At 41.5% G+C, this 20,860-nt stretch overlaps 2 protein-coding genes across 9 annotated transcripts in view; both read right to left on the bottom strand.

The window, feature by feature from the left end:
* Positions 1–2,012, bottom strand: part of rabgap1l (RAB GTPase activating protein 1-like) — a 97,591-nt gene extending 95,579 nt beyond the window's left edge. For both annotated transcript variants that reach the window (XM_085386428.1, XM_085386429.1), the window contains exon 1: positions 1,886–2,012. In XM_085386428.1, coding sequence (XP_085242554.1) covers positions 1,886–1,991 — 106 coding nt within the window. In that variant the 5' untranslated portion in view covers positions 1,992–2,012. The remainder of the gene's footprint in view (positions 1–1,885) is intronic.
* A 1,955-nt stretch (positions 2,013–3,967) lies between these two features.
* Positions 3,968–20,860, bottom strand: part of fam163ab (family with sequence similarity 163 member Ab) — a 47,957-nt gene continuing 31,064 nt past the window's right edge. For 2 of the 7 annotated variants that reach the window (XM_085387424.1, XM_085387422.1), the window contains exons 2-5: positions 7,162–7,186; positions 7,016–7,037; positions 6,367–6,481; positions 3,968–6,019 (exon numbers count right to left, since the gene is read on the bottom strand). In XM_085387424.1, coding sequence (XP_085243550.1) covers positions 5,630–6,019; positions 6,367–6,459 — 483 coding nt within the window. In that variant the 5' untranslated portion in view covers positions 6,460–6,481; positions 7,016–7,037; positions 7,162–7,186 and the 3' untranslated portion in view covers positions 3,968–5,629. Of the gene's footprint in view, positions 6,020–6,366; positions 6,916–7,015; positions 7,038–7,110; positions 7,581–8,050; positions 10,224–20,860 lie in introns of those variants that run through there. The other 5 variants (XM_085387423.1, XM_085387427.1, XM_085387425.1 and 2 more) reach the window with 5 other exon arrangements.

Raw genomic sequence — 20,860 nt, 5'->3', positions numbered from 1 at the left:
ACGCCAGTTAAAGCATACAGAAGCTTGATTGTTGTTAAATACTACCCGTTTTTCTCCATGTCAATAAAATTTTACAATCTTTTTATCACTGATTAATCTGACAGTTATCACGTTATACGTGTGTGCCTGTACGTCCAAAAAGATTCTGTTACAGGTTGTCCTAGTTAAGTCTTTTCCCCATAAAGACTCCCATCTGATGACTCCACACATCCCACGTGGCAAATAAAAACCCCAAAATATTTTGTTAACTCCAACTGGGAATTACTCTGAATCTGAGGAACTATGTGCAGTTCCCCGGTACTCAGTAAAAGCGGCTTTATTGACTCGGACGACGGGACAATAACGTTGTATTTGAGGAAACAACGCTTTTTACAGGAACACATGAAAAACGGACGTTTGTATCACAATAACAATGATGAAGCCAAGTCCAGTCCCAGGAGACACGTGGATCTAGCTAAAAACAACAGAAAATAAAAATGCATATCAGGACGTGATAATCAGCTGCTTCACACAGCAGCACCCACGAGTTCACTGGTGAATCTGCAAAGAATTACAAACAAAGGCATTAGATGTCCTTTGTAGTAAAGAGCCCGGCTCTTTCCTTAATCATCCGTTCTCTTCTGCTTATCCAATTCAGGGTTGTTGGGGAGGATGGAGCATAAAGACGGGGTCCACACTGGACAGGTCACCAGTGTGTCGCAGGACTGAGAGGCAGACGACCAGCTGCACTCACATTTAGAATCACCGATCAACCGAACCCCACCGAGTCCCTGTCCTTGGACTGTGGGAGGAAGCCAGAGTAGAGAGGGAGATCATGCAGAGTGTACACAGAAAGGCACCAGGGTTAGAACCTGGCTCTGCTGTGAGGCTGACCCCCATGCTACCGTGCTGCCTTTAATCAGAAAACACTGACACACCACTTCACTTGTTTTCCTCTCCAGCTGGCCACGAAACATGATATTCCTCTCATGTTGCCAACTAGAAAACAGCAGTATCATCGCACCTCCTCCCCGTGTTCTCTCACAGAGCAAACCCTTATCATTTACATCTTTTAAACCCCTAGCGCCATCTCACACATCCAGCTGCGGTTTGTGGATAAAGTCCTGCACGTCTCCTGTACTGATGATGTCATCCTGGAGCTGATACACAGACAGGGGAACAGCAGCTGGGACCAAGTACAGACACATTAGTTTGAACACTTAGCTAAAGCTTTCTGAATAAGACACGTTCAGGTGTTGGCTCGGAGATCTTTGCACCGCCTTCACCTGGCAGTGTTTGTGGTTTGACACTCAGAAATGTTTTCTCCCGTGTTAAGGGGAAATTCTCTCGTTAATTACTGCAGTAAACTGTTACTGCTCCTCTCACCGATGATGACTACAGGCCCGTATCACCACCACCGCAGGCTAGCTCGCCATACTTGGCAGCTTTCTTCTTCAAACAGCAGTTTAACGACAGCTGAACGACATCGACATGGCATTACGCCAGAAACGCATCTCAGCTGCTGTCAAACACACATTTGTAAAGCGAACAGATTTCCTTCACTAGCTAACTGAGCGCAAACGACAGGCGGGCTAACTTATCCACAGAGCCACTAACACCACGCTGACACGAACACAAACTTGTCACCAGCACAACTCGAGACAAGTAGCCAGTTGTCAAAAAGGTGAAGGCAGGGTTTACATTGCAGTACCTGTACGTGACAGGCTACATATAACAGCTAAAGCTAAGTTTGGCTAACGCTAACCAGCTCGAAGTCCAACACACTCAGACCACTACTCGGAGGGAAAATGAGGGGGGGAGAAGGAAAGCGCCATTCGTGTAGTTTGTGAAGGTAAACGTGACAGTGCGATGATCACAAGTGTTGATAAGAGAGCTGTCAACTTACTTGTTTTGAGCCTCAGAGTTGCCTGCTGGAGTTGCAACGAAGATCGTGTGTGTTTGAGATGAATCACTCGCTTTCCGGTTTGGAATTTTAGCGTTATCTCACGCATGCGCCGTGCTCCTATAGTCTGGCTGTAGTAAACTGTATATATTTATACGTCCTTCGTTCGTGTAAAATTGCCATATTACAAAAAATAAAAGCAAACTTTTGTTTTTGTTAAACACGTGGTTACAATTGACTGAAACTGAGACTAAATAAAGACTTTGTTCTGCAAACTGATGACTTTATCTTGTAGTGGTTGTGTGCCTCATGACAATGATTACCCGGGGGTCAAACTTCATGTGGTCAGAGCGGCTCATGATTAAAAACGTTACTGAAAGCTTCATTTTCTTTTCTGCCCTTAAACCTTCGACTGATTCTGAGCTGAGCATGCATGAATAAATATATGATTTTTTTTAAGCAGCGATTGACTAAAAACATGCAATAATACACAGAAATACAATAAGCTAAGGTAAAAACAAAGTTTACACATAAAAGCGTTTCAATCCCGTTGAGGTCTATAGGCTCTATGTTTTTGTATCCAGGTATGTTTTCACTGCATTCAGTGTGTTTGGGATCATAGTCATGACCCAAAATGAAACTGCTGCCAATCAGATGCTTCTCAGAAAATGCTGCATGGTAACTTTTCCGAGTCCATAATTCCATCATTTTTAAAAAAAGATGTGAACATAACTGGCTGAGATGTAGAGCGTCCAGCATGTTTTACAGATGGCTGTAGGCACTCACTGTTGTACCTCTCTCCTCTCCTGATCTCCAGATATACTGACAACAAGTATTTAGAACCAAAAATGTCAAAGTTGAATCCATCGCTCCATAAGACCTGTTGTGCTGAGTGATTTACAGTCCAGCTCTTGTGTAATTTGGTATATCTCAACCTTTCCTCACTCTTTCCCTTCCTAAAAACAGCTTCTTGACTGTCGCCCTTCCACTGAGACCGTTTCCATCGAGGCTTCAGTGAACAGATGGATCGACTGAAGGGCCAGATGCATCTTTAAGGTCCTGTGTCAGGTCTTTTCAGGATTGTTTGCTATTGACTTGACGTGACTTTTGGATACTGCTCATCTGCTGTAGCTTTTGTAGATTCAACTAAAGAAATGTGAACAAAACTCTTTGCCAAGTCGTCTGTTCTGTGTAGATACAACCCTGGTTCTTCCCCTGAGTCCTGTGGTCAGCTACAATAACTTCGTGAAAAAGCAGCCAGTGTCCAAAGAAAAATATTTTTTAAAAATTACAAGAAAGTCTGTCTCCTTTATCAGAGTCTCAGACTTAAATGAGCTGCTGGCACATCCGTCTCATTGGAGGGTCACTTTAGTGTCCAAGTGATACAAAACAAACAAGAAAACAGCCACAAATATTTCCCAAAATGTAGTGTTCATAGAGTCATCGGTCCTCTCTTTCACACGTGGCAGCACTTCGCACTCAACAACCAACAAATCCTCCCTAACAAAAAAAAAGGCACTTGCATTAGATTTCTTCACGTCAATATACAGGCCACACCCCTGCCTTATATGAAAAGAAACTTTTGTATATATATTTAAGATTCAAGAGCTTTATTGTCAATACAGCAGTATGGACAGTATACAGAGTACTGAAATTCTGCTTCACCCTAAGCCCCCCATGGTGCATTTATAAGTATATAATAATATATCCCCAAGAGATATAAAACTAGAAAATACAAATAAATAACGTGCTGAATGTTGGTAAAGTAAGGGATAAAAGGTACTAATGACTAACTGTACAATACTATAATGATAACTATACAATATTAACTGTACGATAAACAAAGACAGGACAGAGACAAAGTGCGCAGTGGTTTTGAAAACCAGGTTCAAATTATTGGCAGGATATTATAGACGAGACATGACAAAGACAAGCAAGATGTGCAAATGTAGCACAGTTTAGATGTGTATTCAGTAACTAACTAATAGTGTGTGTGTGTGTGTGTGTGTGTGTGTGTGTGTGTGTGTGTGTGTGTGTGTGTGTGTGTGTGTGTGAATAACCACACAAAAAGTCCATTTAAGCAGTTACAAATCTTTTATTTGTCAAAAGTTAACACCATTAAATAACACCGTTTTTGTATTCATTTGTGTTTTAACCACATCTCTAAAAATCATTTTCTTTAATATTTTTCAAAGATTACTGGTTAAGTAAAGAGTAAAATAGATAGCAGGTAATACAATGTCTAAATAATTGAATAATGACAATAAAACTATCGTAGCGGCAGCGACATGTCCACGTCGTTCAGCTCATTCCACCGACTGAAACCTCTGTACATATGCTGTTAGTTCTTTATTTGCTCGTGTTAGTTAATCTGGAGAAAACCAATTCTTTCAGAAGGTTGAATATGCACAGCATAATAATGGCACTGCAGTTAAAATTGATTTAATTATGAAAAAGTAATTAAGAAGCTGGTAATAAAGTCTGATTATGCACGGCTGGAGGAGAGGTTAGAAAAGTGCATCTGATTTTGTTCCTAAATACTTGGATCTCTCCAACATTCTCACCCCACACAGGTTTCTTGCTCTGCTTATTCAGGCCTCCGACCCCTGCTGTACACACAGATATCAAAACAACAACAGCAAATATTATCGCAAGCAACACAGCATCATGTAGAAAAGGAGCACTGTGAAAGGACGTACGCACACCTTCTCACCATACAGGGGAAAAACAACATGAATGTCAATGAATGTGGATATTTGCATCATTCTGAGAGCAGGAAGAGTGCGTAGACAAAACAGCACGAATCAGTAAATCCCTCTTTAAACACCCAGCGTGCATCGCTCCCCCTCTGTCACCAACGTTTTCTGGTTACTATTTACATTTCAAACTTTTTGCATTTCTGTCAGTAAAGAGAATTTCATTCAGTCCATTTCACGTGTCCCACTGCTGCATTCGGGGGGCTCAGGCATCCTTTGTTCGTTCACAGGTTTCCACATCAGAGGGGAAGCTCGAGCTTTAATGCTGCCGCCGTTTCTAAATGCTCACAGCGTGTCTATCTACACGTGCCTCAGCATCACACCTCACTGCTGGGCACAGCAATCCCAATATTACCCCCTTCACAATATCACCGATGACATGAAACTCGCTGAAAGGAGATGAAGAGCTGCGGTAGTTTGCATAGAGAAATCTCCAGTCGTCCAGCCTCCTCAACGTTACCTGAACGCCTCCCAGGACTACACGGGGCATCGTTTCTTGCAATTGTGATAAAATTGCTTCATACTTGCTACTTACCTCTTTATATTACTTCATGGCAGTCACTGGGAAGATATGTAGCATGAAAAAAATTATCCCACAACTTATCCATAATAGCCCTCGGTCGGTAAAGACACGGAAACAGTCGACAGTGAAGGAGTGTGTAAGCGTTTAGCCACACCCTTAATTCAGGGTTTAGGGACTTTAATCTACTGTGAATCGCAGAATTATTACTTTCTGAGTGAGCATGAAAATGTACAATTTAAGAATATAAAGGAAGGAACTCTTTATAGTCAGTTTCATCTTCTCAGCGAACAAACGGGATAAAGGAATCTCCACAAACAGCCAGCCTTTGTTTTTGTTTAGTGGTTGTGTTAGTGGTGGTGCTGGTGTGTGTAAGGGAACACAGGGGAATCTGTGTGTGTAAAGGTCAAAGGTCAAGGAGGAATTTTCTTTTTTTTTTTTCTTCTTTTTTCGTTAGAGAGGAGGGGGTGGTCACACTTCGGTGCTGATGGCGCGGGTGTTGGTGTAGAATTCAGGAGGCCGACCTCGCTGCGTCTCCCTCAGCAGGGAGCCTCGGACCGCGGGCAACGGCATCGACAGCGCCTGGTTGTCATAGTGCGTGGGCATGTAGGTGATGCGCTCGCCACCGTTGCGCATTTCATCTGTAGTGCGGATGTAAAAGGGCGAGTCGTAGGGTGAGCAGGTGGGACAGTAGCTGCGTCGCCCCCTGGTGGTTTTGGTGGGTTTGTAGGATTTGGGCGGCACCGGTGGCGACAGGGACAGCGGGGGTCCGTCCAGGCCTGAGACACTGCAGGCGTTACAGGCAAAGTGTTGCTGAGAGATGGAGGCGCTGTCAGACCCATTCTTCTTGCAGCAGTAGTACTGCAGAGAGAGAAGAAGGCGTTGCTGTGGCTAAACTCAGGTTTTCTGACAAATAAACATACACTGAAGAAGCCACCGGGATGCTCCCAGTAATAATTTCCTTTCAGTACAACTTCAACTGTTTCCTGTGTGGATTCAATCTATAGTGTGGCTCGACAACACTGCGTCTGTTACAGAGTCCAAAAATCCTATTTTTCAAAGACAAATGAATGCCTCATCTTCCGAGTCCTTTTTTGTGTCCTTTTATAAAGATATTGGGGCTAATTTCTATATTTCTAAAAGAAAGCAGCTCCACTGAGAAGCAGATAGGATGAACTATACAGTATAGTAAAGTAGTATAAACATACCTGGAGTCTACAATAACACAGCACGGCTATGATACACAGAAGTATCACTGTGGCCAGTATTCCTCCGGTTATGACAACAGTTCCAGCTGTCATCCGACCAGCTCTCCATCAAACTCTGAGACAGGAAATGCATTTAGAAAGAGCTTTCTCACTGCTGACCCGATATGAAGCGTGAAGTCATGCAAGTGTAAGGCTGCTCAACCTCTTCCAACAGTATAATAAACAGTGAGGTCTATCATTCGTTGGGCAACGACACATTTGTGGATTCTCTACGTCTGTAATTCAAGTGTTCACCTTTAAATCAATTTATTTACTCAAAGTATGAACATACAACTTTAAATTAGGATATTTACAACTACAAGTAAACAATAACGTGCACAGACGTATAGAAATGAAGTCCTAAAATTAGCATATTCATCAACAAAGTCCAGTGTTTTGAAGCTAAAATGATTATTTTACTTTGTGCAAGTATTAAAATCGAAGCAACTTTGACATAACTTTGTGTAACTTTGTGCAGGAACTCAACGCCAAATGCACTGATCCAATTAGCTGAGACAGAGTGGGAGAATTTTATGTCAACAACATAAAATTATTTGCATTGTGGCAAACGTGATATTACAATCACACGTACAAGTGTTGATATACTCACGTTCAGCAAAGCTGCTTAACACCTGAAAGGAGACAAATAATAATAATATGAGACAGACGGACGGACGGACGGTGAGACAGACAGATCAAACTTACATCAGAAGAGTGTTTGAAATGGTTAAAATCAGGTCAAAGGTGAGGGCTCACTTTATCTCACAGGCCTGCTGTATCTCTGAGGAGACAGAGACAGAAATGTTAATTGTAGTAACTGTTTTCTTCCACAAGATGGTACCAAGAGTACAATAAAGCTCTCACAGGGGACAGTGGCTTGTTACAATTAACAGGCCTGAAGGAATGACTACAGTCACTACGAGTGAAGAAGAAGAAGAAGAAGAAGAAGAAGAAGAAGGGAAAACAAAGCAGAAAAGAAGATAAGAAAACTTCATTGTTCTATCAGAAAAAACACAAATATTAACAAGAATAACAGCAAATAATGTAAAGTGGCAAATACTCCTGCAAACAACAAAGATTATTTGTTGACTACTTCACCAGATAAAAACGGTTCAATAAACTCAAATACATATGATCGCATCATAACTGTGTCCCCCTTTTTACCTTCTTTTTTTTTTTTTCTAAATGACATCAGAAACAGCAGTATGCGACATTACGTGATGGCAGAGCTTCAGTTCATCCTTTGTCTTTTTTTTCTTTTTCTTTTTTTTTTTTTTAATAAATAGGACAGGGGGAATGAATGAGAGAAAGAGGGGGAGAGAAAGAAAGAAAACCAAAGGGGAGAAGAGACGGTGAGAAGGGGGGGGAAGAGAGAGGAAAAAAAAAAGAACTCCTGGGTCACCTGTATGGAGAAAAAAAAAAACAAACAAAAAAAACAAACAGAGGAGACAGCAAACAACAAAGAGCAACATAATAATAGAGAAAACAAAGCACCATCACAATAAACTAGCTAGTCATAGATATCAATATTTACTAAATAATAAACGATATTGTGCAGCACGCAAGATAGACAGCGCACAGTGTGCTTTGAGGCAGCAGCCAAGAAAGCTTTAGTCCGCGTCTGTGAATACCCATGTGTGCATACCTGTGTGGATCAGCATGCTTGCATTCCAAAGGTTTCTCCATGTAATGATCTGCTAGGGAGTGTGGGGGGGCCACAGCCCCGTCCTCCAGGGTGTGAAGCGGGTATGGAGGAGATCAAAACTCCAGACATCCAGAGGCCCCCAGAACACAAGAGACCATGGAAGACCAACAGAGGGGCAGCCGCGCCACTGTTCCAGTAAGAGCTGAGGAGAGTCCCAGATGAGGGCTCGCCCAGCAGCCGCGGAGCAGAAGTCAGGGGGAGTTGCAGTGACGCGCCCGTGAGCTCCGCCGGCCCCCAGCTGTGCCTGAGTGACCGGCACCCCACCTCCAAAGGGGCCCGAGCGAGCCCCAGGCCCCAGGCCCCGACAAGCGGCCGCCAAGGAGTGAGCCGGTGTGTACCCGGACGCCCACCCCCAGACACAAAGAACCACCAACACACCGACACCTGAGGGAGTCCGCCACCGGCAGGGGAAGTGGTGGTGGGTGGAGATAGGCCTCCAAACCTTGGAGGGCCTGAGGTGTCCCCAGAGAGGTGGCGTCTGATACCCAACCTGACATATAGACACAGACATACAGGCACACACAGACACAAACATCCATTCCCACCCTCATGCTCTCATATGCACTCACTCCACACTCAACCAACGTGGAGACAGACATAAAGAGACGCTGTACACACGATCACACTCCCCAAGCGTACTCTACAAACCGGGTCTAGGTACCCTTGCCCCTGGAGGGGGGAATTGCACCCAGACCCAGGTGGTGTTACCCTTTTCCCTGCGGTGGGGAGAGGCAGACCACCCCGACTCCGCAGCAGCAGGGAGGCCCCACACCCCAGACCGCAGTCGGACGGCCAACTCCTCCTACTAGCCCTCCCGCTCCAGCAGGCCGCTGGATCAATAGTTCAGTTTCACTCTAAACAGCCAGAGAGACAAAAAATGAGAAGAGCACTGATGTTTGAACACATCAAAGTCTAAATCGTCACACACATCTTCTCTCTTATCCACACTGGAAAGCACACACACACACACACACACAGCATTATGGGATAGCAGCAGTAAAAGTGATTTAGCAGCGATGGCCTCGACTGGTCGGGGTTTGGGTCTGCAGCCTGAGGCAGGTCCAGGTGAAGTAAAATCTATGCCTGCTGATAAAAACATGTCCATCCTGTGAGACGGGTGGAGGCAGGAGATGTTGGTGAAGGGAGAGACAGGAATGCTTTAATGAATTTAAAAAGAATACAGATATGCTACTCGTGCTACGCTCGTGCATGACACCCAGAATTACTCCTGACAATTCTGCTGTTTGACATGCGAGTGGATTTATGTGTTTGTTTTTCCTGTAAATGTAATATGACAAATCATTCTTCTCAGTGCACTTTAACAGAGGTGCAGATAACAGTTAGCTCACTGGTGTCTCATTCATCAGACTTGTTTTTGCATCACATGCTGCATATGCCAGAAGACTAATGCAGAGACTCAGATCTGAAGATCATTTAGGTCGTGTCTTCACCCTGGTCTCAGTGTTCCTAATAATAATAACAATAATAACAACAACAACAACGAGTATGTGTTAGTCCCTGTAGGGAAATTACTCCTCTGCATTTAACCCATTCACCCAGTGAAGCAGTGGGCAGCCACCAGTGCAGCGCCCGGGGAGCAGCGTGTGGGGACGGTACCTTGCTCAGGGTACCTCAGGTATCCGTTCAGTGGGTTCAAACCCCCCCCCGACCTTCCAATCACGGGGCAACCACTTTACCTACTGAGCTATCCTGGTTCCTGTTTCTCTCTACTGTCGTAATTAAGGTTAAAAAGCACAAAAAAGTGTAATCAGGTATGTTTAACCCTTTAAAGCCTGAATCATGAAATAATAACCAGAATACAGCGTTCCCTCGCTATGAAGCGGTTCACCTTTCACGGCCTCGCTGTTTCGCTCATTTTTTTATGTGTAATTTTGAAGGCTTTTTTGCGTCCTGATTGGCTGTAGACCACTGTCAAGCAATCTCCTCCGTGCCGTGTCTCCTGTACAGTACAGAATGCGTTCTGGGGGCCTCTGGATGTCTGGAGTTTTGATCTCCTCCACACCTGCTTCACGCCCTGGAGGACGGGGCTGTGGCCCCCCCACACCCTCTAGCAGATTATTACATGAAGGAACCTTTTAAAAAAACAAAAAACAAGCGCGTCCATGCTCACAGGTGTACACACGGGTGATCACACCCACAAACTACACCCTTTTTGGCTCCTACCTCAAAGCACACTGTGTTCTGTTGCTCTTATGTGCTGCACAATAATGTTTAACATTTAGTATTTACTGTCATATTCCCATATATCATTGTGATGTTGTTTATTCTATTACTCTTGTTCTCTTCTGCTTGTTTTCTTTTTTCTTTCTCAGCAGGTGATCCAGGTGATTGATATATGCATTTTTTTTTCTCTGCCCGTTCTGTTGGTTTTTGTCTTTTGCCCTTCTCCCCCGTCCCTCTTCTCAGCTGTTTCTCTTTCCCTCTTTCTTTCTCCCCTTCTTTCCCCCAGTCAAGTCTGTCCCGTATTCAGTAAGTGAAAATAAAATAAACAATAAAAGGTGAATCAAATGGACCATTATGGCAAGGCTGGGATGGTCAGTTTGGTAAAGTAAATCCGTTGGGCATCTTTCTTTGCCTTTAGACAACAATTCTGATGCAAAAGAGCCAAACGGGACAGGCAAGAAAAAAAAACAAAAACAAAAACAGAATGTGTTCAGCTTGTCAAATTTACATAAATCTTCCATCGCTAGCAGCGTGACTCTTTAGTGCTGCACTGTATGTTTGTACGTTTTCTCCCCAACACACACAACAATGCAGATGAAACGTTTTGCACGGTCAAAGGCTCCTGCAGTAGCACCCAGAAGGCAGAGGAAGATGCTAACCATCGCACAAAAAGTTGGACTTCTGGACATGCTTAAGGAAGGTAGAAGTTACCGTATTTTTTGGATTATAAGGCGCATTAAGCAAAATAAAACAGTCAGAGAAGTCAAACTTTACTCAACTCATTCTTCTTGCTTCCTCTACTTCTGTACCATGTTCTGGACCTGGAAACAGGGTTTGGTCTTTGGCTTCATTCTATAATCCTGGACTTATTTTTCTATGAAGGTTTGAACTTTGAGAGTTTAAACACGAGATAAAGTGTGAAAATGTTCATGTCTGTCTGAGAAAAGAGTATAAAGTGTGTAGTGACGGGTTTGACAGCCTTAAAACATCTATAATCATTGTAAAAAAACAGAGCTGTCACCTATCATGGGTTATTTTTAGAACATAACTCCCGCGATACATGAGGGGCCGCTGTACTTTTTTAAAGTGGAGCGTTTACCTCCACCAGTCTTTAAATGGTTTTAAATTCAATATTTATTTGCATTTACAAGTTTTAATTTCCTATATCTGACATTTTTCTTTTCCAATTTATATCTTTAAAATGTATTGGGCAGTTTATTTTTAAAAAAAAAAATCACACTGATGATGTAGAAGTCTCACAAACTCAAAAAACATTGACAACAACAAAACTTCATGTAACGAATATGATACAGCAGTGGTTGTGGCTGGTTTTGACGACAGGTGGATGTTCTTTTATCTCAGCATTTATTGTCCTCAAAGACATTAAAGAGGAAATTCAGGCTTTTCAGTCTACAGGAAAACGGCTTTCTGAGCAGGCCTTTGTAAACACTCTCCAGGTGAGAGCCCTGCAGAACCAGGCTCAGGGAGGGGCGGGGCCATCTGCTGCGACCGGCTGGGGTGAGAGAAGGAAGACAGGATAAAGACATGATGTGGAAGAGAGACAGATGGTAAATGTGCGCTCTTGGTACATTTACATTACATTTTTAAATTTTTTCTTAAACGAGAGTAAAATTAAGGCTACCCCAAACTGAGTGATGTCCCTGGGTCTACAGCCATGCTTTAAGCACAGCCACACGAGCCAGTAATTAGCTGATGATTAGTTGGCCAATTTAATCTTTAAAACAATTTAAGTAAATGGCCTATGATAATAAATTCAAAGAAAGAAATGAACATTTTTACAACTCGTCCACACATCCTCAGAATTTTTAAATCATTTTCTCTCCCAGCTGTCATAGGACAAGAGGCAGGGAACATGGCAGACAGGTCACCAGTCTGTGAGCTTGGGAGAAAATTCACTTATATGGGACACTAATTGAATGAGAATTCCGGAGCCTAAAAGGATTGCAGCGAGTCAATCCAGTCCAAAGAAGGAAAAACAAACAAGGAACTGTTTCCTTTAAAATGATGACGTCATCTTGCTGGTGATGGAGCCTTGAATAGGCTGCGCATGAGACTCCATTATCAGCAACTTCTGGTATGAATGTGTGTGGATGTATGCATGTGACTGGACTGTGATGGATTGACGACTAAAAGTTTTAACTGACTTGATACTGAGACAAAAACGGTACTGACTTTAGGATTAGTAGATGTCCACGGACAATTCACCCAACCTGCAAAAGAAGGGTGGATGTTTTGTCTTGCTTTGTTTTGTTTGCAAGAACAGAAGAATGACAGAGACTAAAGGGGGAGGCTTTAGCTTCACTGCAGACTTAACCCTTTGGTTGCTAATTTTGAGTTACTGATGTTTGCATTAAGAAATTTGTGTTTTAGTAGCTGCGTTTTAATCAAGGTATCACATTATATTGTTGGGAATGTTAAATGCTAAAGTGAAGAAAAGGTTTGATTCCACTCATGACTGAGCATGTTATTTTTAACCATAGTGGGTCACTGTAAAGAGTCAATTAATTGTATAAAGAAAAAACAAACAAAAAACCCTCCACCGAGGTCTATGAATAACAGGGGAATGATAGGCAGCCACACTAAAAATGGAGATATGTAATGATAAACACTGGTCCCCGTCTTTTGGGTGCTTTCTTGAAGTACTCAAAACTTTAAAAGTAAGATAAAATAACAGGGGCATGTGCTGAGGGGTGGTGCTGCACAAGAACAAGAGTAAAATAAAGAAAATATTGTTTTTAGTTTCGAGAAGTGCAAATTAAAATGTACCATTACACTCAGAGGATCAATATGAAGCTTGATATTTGTTAATTTTGAATGAAGTACATGACTGGTGACTGTTCTGTCCTGAGCTTTTGTTTTTACAGCACCCGCTTGATCACACCAACAGTTTCTCGCCACCGAAGAGGGGTACTTGCAAACAAAAATAAAGAACGGGGAGGAATATCATCAAAACTGGAAAAAGGTAATCCCCAAAGGGGGTGATAACGCCATAACTTTCACTTATGGTCAAATTCTCAAAATTTGACCCCGAACTCGAAAAATTCTTAAAACATTTAGAGACAAAGTGGAGATTTAGATAAATATAATGTCGTAAACCACATAAGGATGAAGTATTTGATTCAATAAGATGGTGAAATAACAAGCAGCAAAATGTTGATCATATTAAGTATGTTTATTCAAGGGTGCAGAGAAGATTATTATTATTATTAAAGACAACAAATGAAATAACGAAAACTAGAAGTGGAAAAATTTGCGTTAACGGTAATAAAATCAAAACAAAAAGAAATACAAACTAAAACTGTACTGAATGTTCACAAAACTAACTGAAATTAACTAGATTTATAGCAAAATGTGTTTGGTTGCATTGATGTGTGCGTGCCCTGCAATAGTAAAGTTAAGGCAGTACGTTAGTCGAGTCGTCTGTGTTGCTGCTCCGTCCACGCGCAGAATCAGGTCAGGAAAAGTTGGGAGACAGCGCCAGAATAGAATTGAGGATGATTTTAATATGACTGTTTTGTAGACATAACAAGAGTCTTGTAGTGGAGAGGGACGTAATGACCTCCTGAGACCCAGAGAATAAGAAAAAACAGGGAGAAAATATTTTCGTTTTTTCTTTTTTCTTTTTTCTTTTGAATAAATCAAGTGTTATTAAAATAACAATCTCAAACGATGAAGATCAGGGACCAACCCAGAAGTCACTGACACTTCACTAGCCGTAAACTATTGGTTCAGGAATAAGTGATGGCACTGAACTTTCTATTTCACAAAAGTCAATTTATTTAGGATATCTGAGGAAGTACTGATTTTATTTGGAGACACAAAGGAACATTTGGCACTCCCCTCATCTCACATCTGTTTCATTGTTACACCCAACCATTCTATAACTGAAATGCCTTGGACTGTTAACCATTTCAGGCAAGCGGAGTGAACCATATTTTGCTAGACTCTCATCGGATGGGGGCTTCCTTTTATTGATCTTTGGAGAGAAGTCTTCATTACTGGTACTATTCAGGTCTTGCTCACAGGTTTGTCCCAGGATTCTCAGCCAAGAGGAGCTTAAACTCCAGGTACTGTGAGTTCTTTTCACACATTGAGATCACTGATAACTTTTAGCAACGACGTGATCTTGTAGAAACAATTAGGTGTTATGGATTCAACTATAATTGCGACTCTTATTTTTTACTTTACTGGAAAAGATTTCTGCATTTTACCCATATTTTATTTTTAACTCAAAATCAAAATTCCAGATTCTACTACATGTTGGTTTTGCACCAGATAGGATGACAGATTTCAGGTGGCCCTGTGGTTTTCTCTGTTACATGTGCCACTGCATCTCGATAATCTTTGTGTGGCTTCTAGTGGGTCCTGACCCTCTCATATTTTGAAAAATCTATGTTTGAATCTCCCTCAATAATTGTGTTAAGAATTCTCTCCGCCTTTGTCAAAAGTTGTCTATTAGGAAAAAGTGAAATAAATATAAATATAAAGTCCCAATGTGTAGAGCACACATTAATAAATTAGTCATGTTCCCTGTGAAAGTAAATGAGCCTAATTCTTAAAGACCCCTCAAATTATTTACTAGATGTTTATTTTTTGAATAAAATAAAAATCTGAGTTTAACAAAACATGTTAAATGTAAATATCAAGCTTACCTTTCTTTTTCCATGAAATGTGCTTGTGGGCACGCCAGCCATTTTGAAAAGGTGGGCAAAACAATTGGCAAGGCCACACCCCCACACATGTGATATAATTTTAAAGGTACTGTTGCCCTCTCTAAGAAACATCAGGACTTAGAGAAGTGGCAAGTAGAGTATGCGAGCTACAAGCAAAAACTAAAATGTGTACTACAGTGCGCAAAAATGAAATACTGGGTCATCAGGGGGTTATGAGGGACATTTATAAAACTAAAAGTCCCACTAACCTTAAAGTGCACTTGAAAAGCTCACACAAGAAGGTTAACCTAGCTTACCTAGAAGAGCTCATCAGGGGGAGCACACTCCCCCTCCTTGAAGGGCTCCCCCACTCAGCCCGCATCCCCAGAAAATAGCTAACCCCAGATAAGGCAGCGTGATGCATCCCGAGACAACAGGACTGGGACATCTAAATAAAGGTGTGAAACAATCGCCTTCAAAAGGTTATCAATTGACTTCAACCAAAATTAGGACCACACGGTGCGGCAAGAGTTAATAGTTATTAGTCTCAACACCCAGGGATAACCAGAAGAGCATGACTGATATGATGGAACTGGGATTTTGTTACACTTAATTTTTGTAAAACACAAATAAAACTAAATTGAAACTAAGGATTTTCAGAAAATAAAAACTAGACTAAACTAGCAAAGAATTGGTAAAAACTAATTACAACTGGTAAAAATTGAAAATCTGGAGTCGAAACTAAATAAAAATAACAACTAATGGAAATGGCGAAAAGTTAAAACCCTGGTGCAGAGATTGGCAAATCTGACCAGGAAACGTTATAAAATGGATTGTCAGGATAGTCACCGTTAAAGCCACTTTTGACAGTCCATACTAGGATGGCATTGGACATCTTCGGGGCGGAGGAGGGTTGGTGTGACCAGGGTGTGGTTTGGCTTGTTGTATGTATATTTGAGATCATATGGCTCTGGATGGACCAGTTACCAGGGCATGGAAGGAGGACAGACTCATTAAAGGAGGAGAAGGAACTTCCTGGGATTGGAGATCCTCTGGGTGAGTGGTTGATTAAAAGCATGCATAAAATAGAAGTTATCTGTTGTTATTGATTGGTAATAGATTGATAATTGGCCACATTTACAGCTGTATTGACTTGTTGTGGACGTAGTCGACTTCAGGTTTAAACACTTTAATTAACAGGTTGAAAATAGTGACATTAAAGGAAGAGTATGCAGCACCACCCTGTCAGACGCCAGTGATGGTGGAGCTCACTGATGAATCAGGTGAGCTGGATTCATGGCTGATTCAAAACTAAGATCCCCCTGCTGTGGTCAGAAAGGGGAGAAAAAGGGGGAAATAAAATTAAGAATAAAAGAGGCATTTATAAACGTTTAGGTGTCAAGTGAAACGGGACAAAAGGGGGTGTTTTACTGTTATTTTCAATGTCGGCATTATTATTGTATGAGAATCATGCAACAAACATTGCATTGATGATCATTTATTGAAGCTTTTGACCTTATACTAACATCTGTGTTCCTGTGATTGTTATAACCTCTGATGAATCTTTTATTTACAGGTGTTAGGATAATGATATAATTTTTCATTGCAGGTGTAACCATGATCATTTTCATACATATTGCAACTTGTTGCTCATTGTGGAGTTGTGCTCAAGTTAATAAGGGTTAAAAGCTACAGTCAGCGCGAATGTCTGACTGATCTATTGAGGGAAAAGACTTCGAGCATAGAAGGCCGCACGCGCTTACAAAACACTGATATCATGTTATTCTTTGTGATCTTTTCTTTAATTATGTCTTTAAGGTTAGTTTAAATAGCGGCAGTTAATTAAACGACATTTATTAAAATATTAAATACCTGAGTCAGGACATTACACGCAGATCACCTTAAGAGTCTGGGAAACTTTGTAGCTGCCTAACTTTTTTTTTTTTGAATGTTCTAGCTCCGTTGATTTGACACATTGGAATGTGTCAAAAAAGGGGGGGAAGTTGAGCTTTAACATCAAACAAGGATTATTTGAACATTTTATAACTTCATTTGTGTCTTTAATAATTTAGGAATGGTAAAGCTTAAGCTAATAGCGGTCCGAGAAGACGGACCTTTTAGAGAATCAGTGAAAAAGCATAAACTATCACTTTCATGTTTAATCATTACTCATTGAAATGAACTGAATAGCGTTTAGAAGATTTGTTAATTTTTTGTCTTTTGTTAAAAAGAGGGGTTTCAATAATTTTCAGACACACCTTGCAAATGTGCTTATAACGAGTTGGCACCTGGTCTCTTGAAGGTCATAAGCTTCGTTCGGCGTGATTGTCCGGACTGATATATTGCAGGTACTGACTTTGAGTGCAGAGGGCTAAATGCAAACACGCTTACACACACATAAGATATGATTAGAATAAGTCCCTGGGACATTCTGAATGTTTTAGACCAATTCTGAATCACTAGAAGGTCAATAGATAACAACATTAGATTATTAGGGGTAGGAAGAGAGGTGTTTTGGTTTTCTGTCTCTTACAGAGAAAGGAACAGACACCAGACGAGGTCACAGAGATGCGAGGATCCTCCGTAGCAGAGACAGACACAGTGACTGCCGAGACATCAACTGGGTCCAAGGGTCATGGCGTTTGGGCTCCAGCTAGTCACCATGAAAGGATGGATCCCATAAACACAGCAATAACCATGAAGGGGTTGGCGGAAATCCGGGAACACCAGACCAACGAAGTTCGAGAGGCTTTTGGGCAAAAAGGGGACACCTTCCTGTTCCTTTTTCTGGAGGATACACAGATCGTTGTTTGAAATCGGAGCAGAATAATCCCCTGATCTGTGCCACGACTGAAGGGTTGTCTAACCCCTAAGGTTGAAGAATGAAGAGCAGAGGATCACCCAACTGGACGACACTGGTAGCTGCAGCAATGAAATAAAGGCTAAAAGCTCTTTGGACAGAGGTTCTAGTCTGAGTACGTCTGAAGGGTATAAGGTAGCACCAAATAAAGCTGTGGGAGAACTGGGGAGTGTCATCTGGACCTGCTACTGTTGGAATCATAGTTTTTCTTGCATCTGAATTGCGCAAACATAGAGGTCATCCCACATATGGTTCGCCCCTCAGGGGGACAAAGGACCTCAGGAGTGAGAAGAGATGAACCCGGCCACACTGAATTGAAGGGTGTTTGTGAGGTCATTATTTTAATGACCTCATCAGGGGGAATTGTTAGATTATAATATTATTTTATGCCATGTTATACCCCGAATTAAAGATTGTGAATTATTATGTAGTTTTAGTTTGCATTATTCTCCTGAATTAGAAGAAGCTGATAACTATTGCATTAGTTAAACTGATTTGCATTACATTAAACTGCTGACTTGTTGTGAATGAATGACATTGTTTTATGATGCATTATACTGCTGAGTTATAAGAAATACTGTTCGCAGAGAGTTATTGTCTTATTTGTCTGATTAGAAGAGAACAGAACATGCTGGAGTTTTCTGCTCCATCTCAGCAGGAGCAGATAAACAGGGAGCCAAGGTCGTAGCTTAGACGCCGTGTGAGAGAAAGCATGTGAATGTTTAGGCTTTTTATGATAAGGTGGAGGCACCAGACGCTATAAAAGTTTGAGCAATGCTCCACCATTTTGAGATCTGAGGCTGTCTGCATACAGTGTCCATCTCCCACGCGTGTGATCATTAAAATCATCGTTTGACTCAACCCGGCCGGACCAGTGTTGTTATTGTGGTTTTTTCTCTTGTTTCCATCCCCAATTTTGAACTCGTAACACAGGCCAACGCTTATGGCAAAGAGACATTTGTGGCCGCTGGATAAACTGCCTCAGATCTCGGTGCCGTGTCTGGCAGTACTGTCGGACTGTTGTCTGACTGACAACAAAAGCAATGTAACGGTCTTTTGCATTTGATGCTTTGTTGAGCTGTATTGTCCAGATTTTGCTCTTTTGCACCATCTGGTGGTGAACTGTGTAGGGTACAGCTGGGTGCAATTTGGGTCTCCACCCAGCTACTTTTTTGCAAGCGCACATGGTGTCTGCATGCTGCAGCTCGCGTTTAGCTCCACACATGGAGAAAGTAATGTTCAAAGTTAGATAAAGAGAAGAAATAAGTGAGAAAAAAGATGGAGAATAAGATAATAAGGCCATGACGGACTATTTAGCCCCTCTGGATGTCAGCTCACGAGGTTTATGTACTTTAAATGTTTTATTTTCTGTGATTAAGGACTTTTGATTGACTGACACCAAGTACAAGAGTGCATTTTAATGTGATGTTTTTGTATTATTGTTTTCATCCGTGAGCAGTTCTCACAGGTTGTCAAGACCATAAAAACCCTGTTTTATAAAGTTTTCAAAAAGTTTAAACGTTAGAACGTTTAGAAATACACAATTAAACAACTCAGGAATATTTAAATAGAAATCCTTTTTTCGTATTATCACTTATCACAAGTAACAGACACAAAAAGGTCAAGTTTATTTCTATAGCACAAAGGCCATGCTGCACAAAGTGCTTAACAACGTAAAATGCCACTAAACTAAATAGAATGCACAACAATGATGCCGTAAAATAAATAAATAAATAAAATGAGTCAATAAAAACAACAACAACGGCTGTTAAAAGCAAAATGTCCAACCCTGACCCCGCGGCGTGAGGAGATAGTGGACCCAAATGCAGGGCGGAGGCGAGAACGGTGATAACAAAAGGCAAGTTTTAATGTAAGGCGAGAACGGAAGCAGGAAGTATAAATACAAACAGAAAACCATCATTCAAAGAGTTTAACTTAAACCAAAAAACACAAACAGTGCTGTGACAAAAAAAACCCCACACATACCAGAAAAAAGAAAAACTTTGATGTTTCTGAAAGTCGACAGAGCTCCTTATAATCCCGTGTGCCTTATGTATGAACTCTGGTCGTGTTTACTGACCTGGAAACGATTTTATGTACACGGCGCTCAAAAATCTGTCAAATGTTTCAGTACGACTTTGCTAAGCTACGAAGCCGCACCGCTTGATGGATTGTCGGAGCATTACGGCTATTGTAGGCGGAGCCTCGCGGAGTGATACTTGCTGTGCTTCAACATAATATTACCGTATTGTGTGTGTATAACCTCTTTAAGTTCTGTGGATGTTATACATGGTTATGCTGAGGATGTGTCGGCCAGTTTCCACTGGAAATGCCTTTTGGTTAAACTGTCAGCGAGGAATTTGCATTTGCACTGTTACATTTTTATAGAACTTTAATGCAGATTAAAAAAAACAGCTGCTTGTTGAAGTGAAAATACATTGATGTTTGTTTGTTTTTTGCACTAATAAAGTTGAGGAGTTGTAAAGTATTTTGTCTCACATCAATTATATCATCAGTTATATCGTTATCGCAAATTTTCAAATGTACATCGTGGTAAATATTTTTGGCCGTATTGCACTGCTCTACCACCGGTGTTAAGAACATTCATCCATTCCTTCATTAAACCACAAAGACTTGGAAATAACGTCCGAGGAGAAGAAAAGGAGCGAGCGCCGCGTAAAAAGGCTGTGATCTGAACCGCTACGCTGGACCCGAGCTCATAAACCATGTTTCTGTCAGAAAGTACCCCAGCCCTCAATTATGCGTGCGGACTAAACTGGATGGCAGCTGACAGATTCCTCTCAACATCATTCATCATAACTCTCTTCACCGTGAGCAGCCTCAGGCTCGGCAACCCAAACTATTTTTCATAATTAATGCCAGCACGGTGACTTGTGCTGCAAGGAGGAAATGGAAATGGAGTCGCCGCTGTCACCACATCATCCTTTACTCAGACGCAGGCACGAAATAACAGACTTGTTTTTCTGTTTACGTGTTGCTCTGCAAGCACTTTAAGACAAACTTCACTTTCAT

Source organism: Rhamphochromis longiceps, linkage group LG17, assembly GCF_057381845.1.
Source record: "Rhamphochromis longiceps isolate RC_006_pf linkage group LG17, R_longiceps_female_GT1.1, whole genome shotgun sequence".
Lineage (NCBI taxonomy): Eukaryota > Metazoa > Chordata > Actinopteri > Cichliformes > Cichlidae > Rhamphochromis > Rhamphochromis longiceps.
The sequence above is the reverse complement of the archived record's forward strand: the minus strand, read 5'-3'. Positions and strand labels throughout refer to the sequence as shown.